The sequence below is a fragment of the Triticum urartu genome, chromosome 1A, assembly GCF_056163025.1.
Source record: "Triticum urartu cultivar PI428250 chromosome 1A, HENAU_Tu73, whole genome shotgun sequence".
Classification (NCBI taxonomy): domain Eukaryota; kingdom Viridiplantae; phylum Streptophyta; class Magnoliopsida; order Poales; family Poaceae; genus Triticum; species Triticum urartu.
The window spans coordinates 474,489,109-474,498,689 of record NC_141873.1 but is presented as its reverse complement, the minus strand read 5'-3'; the positions used below and the strand labels follow the sequence as shown (position 1 = coordinate 474,498,689).

At 41.1% G+C, this 9,581-nt stretch overlaps 1 protein-coding gene across 2 annotated transcripts; it reads right to left on the bottom strand.

The window, feature by feature from the left end:
* Nucleotides 1-4,812: 4,812 nt before the first annotated feature.
* Nucleotides 4,813-8,168, bottom strand: LOC147991767 (zinc finger BED domain-containing protein DAYSLEEPER-like). Of its 2 annotated transcripts, none has more exons than XR_015604641.1 (5): nucleotides 7,702-8,168; nucleotides 6,738-7,432; nucleotides 5,368-6,627; nucleotides 5,211-5,283; nucleotides 4,813-5,115 (listed from the first exon to the last, which is right to left on the bottom strand). XR_015604641.1 is itself a non-coding variant. In XM_087526030.1 (5 exons), exons 3-5 carry the CDS (start codon nucleotides 5,786-5,788, stop codon nucleotides 5,080-5,082), a joined length of 519 nt encoding a protein of 172 aa, XP_087382156.1. In that variant the 5' UTR covers nucleotides 5,789-6,627; nucleotides 6,738-7,432; nucleotides 7,702-8,168; the 3' UTR covers nucleotides 4,813-5,079. The 2 variants fall into 2 exon arrangements, 1 of the variants encoding a protein (XP_087382156.1); XM_087526030.1 differs by having other exon boundaries at nucleotides 5,211-5,272.
* Between the last annotated feature and the right edge of the window lie 1,413 nt (nucleotides 8,169-9,581).

Sequence of the window (9,581 nt, the reverse complement as noted above, 5' to 3'; positions counted from 1 at the left end):
AAAATACCCTGACCTCTTGTATTCATTCAACACGTGGAAGCTAGAGTCAGGAAAGCGCGGAAGCGGAGGGGTGCGACATTAAATGGACAACCGAATACATCACTTTAAAGTCATAAGAGGAAGAACCCGCCTTGCAATGCCGAAGACTATCTGTATACCGAACACGTCGTCATTGAAGCCTGGTTCGGGGGCTACTGAGGAAGTCCTGGACTAAGGGGTCCTCGGGTGTCCGACCTATTGGATATGGGCCGGACTGATGGGCTGTGAATATATGAAGACCGAAGACTCTACCCGTGTCCGGATGGGACTCTCCTTGGCGTGGGAGGCAAGCTTGGCAACCAAATATGAATATTCCTTTCTTTGTAACCAACCTTGTGTAACCCTAGATCCCTCCTGTGCTTATATAAACTGGAGGGCTAGGTCCGTAGATCCCCTGAATAATCATAGCCAGGTTAGACTCTTAGGGTTTAGCCATTACGATCTCGTGGTAGATCAACTCTTGTAATACTCATATTCATCAAGATCAATCAAGCAGGACGTAGGGTGTTACCTCCATAGAGAGGGCCCGAACCTGGGTAAAACATTGTGTCCCCCGTCTCCTGTTACCATCGATCCCAGATGCACAGTTCGGGACCACCTACCCGAGATCCGCCGGTTTTGACACCGACAGCGGCTGCCCTCCCACCCCCTCACTATTTATAGGGGGAAAGGAAGAGGGGGCCAACCCCATAGATGCATTTAGAGGGGGGGCGACGGCCAAGGGGGGAGACTTGCCCCCCAAGTAGGTGTGGGAGGCGCCCCCACCCCCTAGGGTTTCCAACCCTAGGCGCCTTGGGCCCTCGGGTGGGGGCGCACCAGCCCACTAGGGGGCTGGTTCCCACCCATATTCAGCCCACCTGATCCCCTGAGGTAGGTGGATGATAACCCACAAGTATAGGGGATAAATTGTAGCCTCTTTCGATAAGTAAGAGTGTCGAACCCAATGAGGATCTAAAGGTAGAACAAATATTCCCTCAAGTTCTATCGACCACCGATACAACTCTACGCACGCTTACCGTTCACTTTACCTAGAACAAGTACGAAACTAGAAGTACTTTGTAGGTGTTTTTGGATAGGTTTGCAAGAATATAAAGTGCACGTAAATAAAAAGTAGGGGCTGTTTAGGTAAAGAAGAAATAAATTTAGTATAGTGAGTGTGGAAAAGTGGTCGTAGGAGTTGCGAAATCATCCCTAAGAAATTGACTACTTTACTAGACCGATAGCAAGTTTTATGTGGGAGAGGCCACTGCTAGCATGCCATCCCTGACTTGGAATTCTATGCACTTATGATTGGAACCATTAGCAAGCATCCGCAACTACTAACGTTCATTAAGGTAAAACCCAACCATAGCATTAAGATATATTGGTCCCCCTTCAATCCCGTATGCATCAATTTCTATGCTAGGTTGAAGCTTCTATCGCGCTTGCCCTCCAATACATAGTCCTATCAACATACAACTAACCCTATGGTGTGATCCAGGCGCGCGCTCATATGATGGGCACCAAAGGACAGCAATATAACCACAAGCAAATTAAATCAATCATAGTATTTCACCAATCATCGATAGGACAACGAAAATCTACTCAGACATCATAGGATGGCAACACATCATTGGATAATAATATGAAGCATAAAGCACCATGTTCAAGTAGAGGGTACAGCGGGTTGCAGGAGAGTGGACCGCTGTAGATAGAGGGGGAAGGTGATGGAGATGTTGGTGAAGATGGCGGAGGTGTTGGTGTAGATTGCGGTGATGATGATGGCCCCCGGCGGTGTTCCGGCGCCACCGGAAGCGAGGGGGAGAGAGCCCCCCTTCTTATTCTTCTTCCTTGACCTCCTCCCTAGATGGGAGAAGGGTTTCCCCTCTGGTCCTTGGTCTCCATGGCATGGGAGGGGCGAGAGCCCCTCCCAGATTGGATCTGTCTCTCTGTCTCTCCTGTTTCCGCGTTATGGGATTCTGCCATTTCACAGTTTCTTATATATCCGGAGATCCATAACTCCGATTGGATTGAAACCTTCGCCCAGATTTTTCTCCAAAAATTAGCTTTCTTGCGGCCAAATAAAAGCAACAACCAGCTTACAGGGGGCCCATGAGGGTCAGGGGCGCGCTCAGGGGGCAGGCGCGCCCCCTGCCTCGTGCCCCCCTCGGGCATCGTCTCGCGTTGATTCTTCTTCCCATATTTCACAAATATTCCAAAAATATTCTCCGTCCGTTTTTATCCCATTTGGACTCCATTTGATATGGATTTTCTACGAAACAAAAAACATGCAACAAACAGGAACTTGCACTAGGCACTGGATCAATATGTTAGTCCCAAAAATAGTATAAAAAGTTGCCCAAAGTATATGAAAGTTGTAGAATATTGGCATGGAACAGTAAAAAATTATAGATACGACGGAGACGTATCAGCATCCCCAAGCTTAATTCTTGCTCATCCTCGAGTAGGTAAATGATAAAAAAAAGATAATTTTTTGATGTGGAATGCTACCTAGCATAATCTTGATCATGTAATCTAATCATGGCGTGAATATTAAGACACGCGTGATTCAAAGCAATAGTCTATCTTTTGACATTAAGACAATAATACTTCAAGCATACAAATAAAGCAATCATGTCTTTTCAAAATAACATGGCCAAAGAAAGTTATCCCTACAAAATCATATGGTCTGGCTATACTCCATCTTCACCACACAAAATATTCAAATCATGGACAACCCCGATGACAAGCCAATCAATTGTTTCATACTTTTGATGTTCTCAAACCTTTTCAACTTTCACGCAATACATGAGCGTGAGCCATGGATATACGACTATAGGTGGAATAGAATATGATGATGGAGGTTGTGTGGAGAAGACAAAAAGGAAGAAAGTCTCACATCAACGCGCTTAATCAATGGGCTATGGAGATGCCCATTAATTGATGTCAATGTGAGGAGTAGGGATTGCCATGCAACAGATGCACTAAGAGCTATAAGTGTCTGAAAGCCCAAACTGAAACTAAGTGGGTGTGCATCGAACTTGCTTGCTCATGAAGACCTCGGGCATTTGAGGAAGCCCATCATCGGAATATGCAAGCCAAGTTCTATAATGAAAATTCCCACTAGTATATGAAAGTGATAACTCAAGAGACTCTTTATATGAAGAACATGGTGCTACTCTGAAGCACAAGTGTGGTAAAAGGATAGTAGCATTGCCCCTTCTCTCTTTTTCTCTCATTTTTTGTTTTTTTTGTTTTTTTGTTTTGGTGGGCTTCTTTGCCCTCTTTTTTATTTGGGCTTCTTTGGCCTCTCTTTTTTTGTGAAGTCCGGAGACTCATCCCAACTTGTGAGGGAATCATAGCTTCCATCATCCTTTCCTCACATGGGACAATGCTCTAATAATGATGATCATCACACTTTTATTTACTTACAACTCAATATTACAATTCGATATCTAGAACAATATGACTCTATATGAATGCATCCGGCAGTGTACCAGGATGTGCAATGATCTAGCATAGCAATGACATCAAAAAACGGACAAGCCATGAAAACATCATGCTAGCTATCTTACGGTCATGCAAAGCAATATGACAATGAATGCTCAAGTCATGTATATGATGATGGTGGAAGTTGCATGGCAATATATCTCGGATTGGCTATGGAAATGCCATGATAGGTAGGTGTTGTGGCTGTTTTGAGGAAGATATAAGGAGGCTTATGTGTGATAGAGCATATCATATCACGGGGTTTGGATGCACCAGCGAAGTTTGCACCAACTCTCGAGGCGAGAAAGGGCAATGCATGGTACCGAAGAGGCTAGCAATGATGGAAGGGTGAGAGTGCATATAATCCATGGACTCAACATTAGTCATAAAAAACTCACATACTTATTGTAAAAATATATTAGTCATCGAAACAAAGTACTACGCGCATGCTCCTAGGGGGATAGATTGGTAGGAAAATGCCATCGCTCATCCCTGACCACCACTCATAAGGAAGACAATCAATAAATAAATCATGCTCCGATTTCATCACATAACGGTTCACCATACGTGCATGCTACGGGAATCACAAACTTCAACACAAGTATTTCTACAATCCACAACTACCCACTAGCATGACTTTAATATCACCATTTTTATATCACAAAACTATTGCAAGGAATCAAACATATCATATTCAGTGATCTACAAGTTTTATGTAGGATTTTATGACTAACCATGTGAATGACCAATTCCTGTCATCTCTCTAAATAGATATAAGTGAAGCAAGAGAGTTTAATTCTTTCTATAAAAGATATGCCCACTCTCTAACAAATATAAGTGAAGCAAAAGAGCATTCTATAAATGGCGGTTTTCTATATGAAGAGAAGCAGGCAATCCAAACTTCAAATGATATAAGCAAAGCACATGAAGCATTCTATAAAAACATACTCAAAAGATATAAGTGAAGTGCAATTAGCATTCTATAAATCAACCAAGGACTATCTCATACCAGAATGGTGCATCAAAGAAAAGTGAAAACTAAATGCAAAAGACGCTCCAAGATTTACGCATATCATGTGACGAATAAAAATATAGCTCCAAGTGAAATTACCGATAGGGATGGCAATGGGTAGGGTATGGGCAGATACAACCTTTTTCTACCCAAACCCATACCCAATTTTGTTTTCTATACTCACCCACTTCACTATCCATGGGTATGAATTGGTACCCATGCCCATACCCATCGGGTATCCTATAACCAATGGGTATCCGGTGGGCATAATATATAGCATTGACGTAACAAAATTAAGATGAGAAAAAGGTCTAAATTCAGGTACTCATCCATCAGAATCAGGTTTGCACTTACATAAAAGTTCACAATGACAATTGACACATAATTAAAGGTCTTATTCTCCATTACAAACTAACATTGAGAAAAACAATAATTTGCAAACTTGCAATGCTGCTAAGAACAATCAGCCAATGAGCCAAACACCATGGAATGAACAACAACAATGTGCGCCCATGCTTCAATGCGAACAACATGACCCTCCTGCACGCCACTTGCTCATTTTAGTCTTCAATGGTGATTTCAGATTCACATTCCTCCTGCAAAAGAAATAAAAAGTATAAGGTAAGGATGTACACAATAATATCATTGGTATGAATAGGATAAGTTGTAAATGGATGCAACATATTGTTACCATAGCTTCTTGTTCATCTTCAAGAACAGATTGAATCGCAAAGTGGTCGGATGTGACATTATCTAAAGCAATGCTATTCGACATTTAGTTAGAAGATAGTCAAAGAAAACAAAATACAATTCATAATTATTCATGACTGAAACGAATGGATTATTACCAAACATATTAGCACGACTCCATGCTTGCATGCACATAAGAGCTTCAGTGGTTTTGGGTGCAAGGCGACTTCGATGTGCACTAAGTATTCTGCCACTGGTACTAAATGCATATTCGGATGCCACGGTTGTGACTGGAATGGGTAATATATCACGAGCAATCCTTTGCAAGGTGGGATACTTCATACCTCCAACCTTCCACCAAGTAATGATGTCAACCTCTTGTGTTCTAGGGAGAGCAGGCTCCTCTAAGTACAAATCCAATTCTGTGCGTAGCTGAGAAGAAACAATGGGCTGCTGCATCATATATTGATCAAGTAATATGCCCGCTTCATCCTCCTGATCTTTGTCAACTTGGGCAGCAACTTGGACAAAAGCAGCAGGCTCGTCAGATTCTTTGTATTCAAGCAACAATTCAACCATAAGTTTTTTTAGCTCATCAACTTTATTGGCTGCATGTTCATATCCATAAAGAGATCCAATAAAGCCTGCAGCATGTGAGTTTTATACCTAGGATCAAGAATAGTTGCCATGGCCATAAGACCATGCACATCAAGCCAATACTTATCGAACTTTTCTTTCATTTCTTCGGATATCTTTTGCATCAATTCATTATTAGTAGCTGACCATTTGCTTATTACCAAACGAATACAACATATCTTTGGAAACAAAATATTAGATGTCACGTATTTAGTGCCTGACAATAACTCTGTGATATCATAAAAGATCTTTAGCTTATCACAAACCTCCTTCGCAAAATTCCAATCTTCTATTGTTGGACAACAATCAAACTGTTCAACTTGTCGACTTAGACGATAAAAAATTTCTTGATATGGCAATGCAGTGCTAAGCATGAGATAAGTTGAGTTCCATCGTGTTTTACAATCAAGTCCAATCTTTCTAGTGTATGGAATGTTCAGAGTGCGTGCCATTTTTTCAAACCTTTCATGCCTCTTTGGTGTGGCAGACCAATAAGCAACACTATCACGGACCCTCTCTATACCTTCTTTCAAGACACTCATTCCATCTTGAACAATCAAATTTAATATATGTGCACAACAACACATATGGATTAGCTTGCCTTGCAACATAAGAGAGTTAGAATCCAACTTATCTTCCATATTCCAAATAGCTTTATCATTTGCCGCACAAGTGTCAAGAGTCACTGTAGATATCTTCCTCTCAAGATGCCACTCGACGAGGACTTGATGTAGTGCTTCGCATATAACTTCAGAGTTATGAGGGCATGGCACATACATGAACTTGGAATATAATACACAAATCAGTTTCAAAGAGCGAGTAGATAAAACAGTTTCAGATTTACATGTAGATAAAATAGTTTCAAATTACAATCCATAGATATGTTTTTTACCTTAAGATAAAACTCTTTAATTCCCAGTCTTCATCAATGAAATGTGCAGTAACAACCATATAGCCTTTCTTTTGATGTCCAGCAGTCCACAAGTCACTAGTCACAGCCACTCGATGGTTGAATTTTGCGAAATACTGGATCATGGCATTCTTTTGTGTTTGATGGAGATATATCATTCTTAATTGTATTTCTACTGACCATCTTGAACATAGGTTGTAAGGATGCACAAAAAGATCTGAAACTAGCATGATCAACCATGGACAGAGGGTAATCATGCATATCATGATAGCAAGTTCTTTCCTAGCAACATCTTGGTCGAATACATAGTTCTCTAAATTGACTTTCCCAGCATCACCTTTTGTGAACCTCAATTTTTGTTGTTTTGAATCTTTGGATTTCTTAGCATCACAAGTTTCCCAATGAGACCTTAAATGTGAGGTCCCATGAGACTGTTCCCCACTAAGTTTCTTGTGACAGAACACACATTCAGCTTTCAATTTCCCATCAACAATTACTTCCTCAAAATCATTCCAAACCACAGATCTACGTTTTCTCTTAGAACCAGATTGTGTACCAGCATTCACTACCTCACTTTCAGCAGCATCACCTTGCTGTACTGCAGACATATTCACAGCTGACCTCTCTTCTGCGGGTGATGGTGATGAGCCGGTGTTAGGGGACGCCATTCCAACAACCTTAAAAAAGAGGCAAAAATTATGATGTGAATTTATGCTTACTATATGCCATCAAAATTCCACACTAAAGAAAATTTATGCGTACTATATGCTATCACAAGTGATCTTTTTATGCCATCAAAATTCCATCACTAAAGCAAATTTATGCGTACTATATTCTATCACAAGTGATATTTTTATGCCATCAAAATTCCATCACTAAAGAAAAGTTATCAGGGCAGTTTAGGATTACTATATGCCATCACTAAAGAAAAATACTCACCTCTTACCTTGAACTAACGTTGCTCTGCTTCTCCACTCCACGTGATTTTTGAGCTTTGACTCTTTGACCTCTACCAGCCATGGTCGCTGGAGGAGTAGTGAAGAGCCCTACCCAGCGTCAAGGACAGGCGGCCAGCGAGCAGATCTAGTCGGCGGGAAGGAAGGGCAGCCTGGGTGAGGCTCTAGCCGGCCGAAGGAGGGGCGGCGAGGGAGCAGCCCTAGCGGGCGGCCAACGAGCTGCCCCTAGGCGGCGGCAAAGCTGGACGAGGATGGGTAGAAGTGACTGGGAATTGGGAAAGGATTAAGTATAAGTAAGGGAGATGAAGAATCGAAGATGCAGAGTAGTGGGGCGCCTCGGTTGGGGATGAATCAACGACGGCGACGAGTAACTGCGCCCTCGATTGCTTCGTCTTTCGAGGTCGAGGAAAAGCAGAGAAGATAATTACTGTAGGATTACGAGGGGTCTAGTGGGATGGTCTGCTATGGGCCTGTGGTCCATGGGCTAGTTAAGGTAATTACTATACGATTACCCATATATCATACGATTTAATTTATTTATTAATATTTTGGGTATCCATTGGGTTACCCATGGGTATAACTTCATACCCATACCCTACCCATATATTTTGCGGGTATGGATACCCATTACCCATGGGTATGAAAATATAGAAAGTTTCACCCATGCCCATTGTTTTCGGGTACGATATCCGCGGGTACCCATACCCATGGGCAAAATTGCCATCCCTAATTACCGATGATCATTAGAAAAAAGAGGGGATGCCTTCCGGGGCATCCCCAAGCTTGGTTGATTGGGAGTCCTTGAATATTTCCTTGGGGTGCCTCGGGCATCCCCAAGCTTAGGCTCTTGCCACTCCTTATTCCTTCATCCATCGTGATCTCTCCCAAAACTTGAAAACTTCAATCACACAAAACTCAACAGAAAATTCGGTAAGATCCGTTAGTATAATAAAGCAAATCACTACTCTAAGTACTGTTGTAAACCAATTCATATTTTGTTTTTGCATTGTACCTACTGTAATATAACTTTTTCAGGGCTTAATCCACTGAAATTGATAGTTTCATCAAAACAAGCAAACTATGCATCAAACACAGAATCTGTCTTAAACAGGACAATCTGTAGTAATCTGAACATTAACCATATCTCTGGTACTCCAAAAATTCTGCGAAAATTAGTAAAAATAAATAATTTGTATAGAAAGACAGTGCAAAAAGTTTTAGAACCGTTTGACGTTCCAGCAAAAAAAAATGTAAAATCACGCACTATAGCCAAAGTTTCTGTTCTGCACCGCACAAACCAACAAGTGATCTAAAACATCCTAAAGGCAAACCTTGGCACATTATTTTTATAATACAATGAAATTGTACAAGTGGATAATTATTTTTGTTGAAAAGTTTATCTAATCAAGATTCACAAGGTTTCTGTGAGCATGAACGAAGTTCAAGGAGTTCCCCCACTTCAACAATGCTTGTCTCTCTCACTTTCACTTTCCTTTATGAAAATTTTTGGGTTCTCCTCTTTATTTTTTGTTTTTAAACTTTATAAAAGCACTCAACAGAAATAAATGACTCTCTAAAACTTTCGGGTTGTCTCCCTGGCAGCGCTTTCTTTAAAGCCATTAAGCTAGGCATATAGTGCTCAAGTAATGAATCCACCCGGATCCCAAGGTATATCAAAGCCAATTTTAATTAACAATAATGTGTAATTTAGTAGTGAGCACAAAGTAACATATATCATGTAATGACGAAGTTTAACTCTCTTCCTATGCATCGGCATGTCATAAAAGAACAATTCATGCACACAAAGTAAATGCCAATGCATAGTATAAACAGTTTCTTGCAATTTTATCATGTTGGAAACATAGAGAGG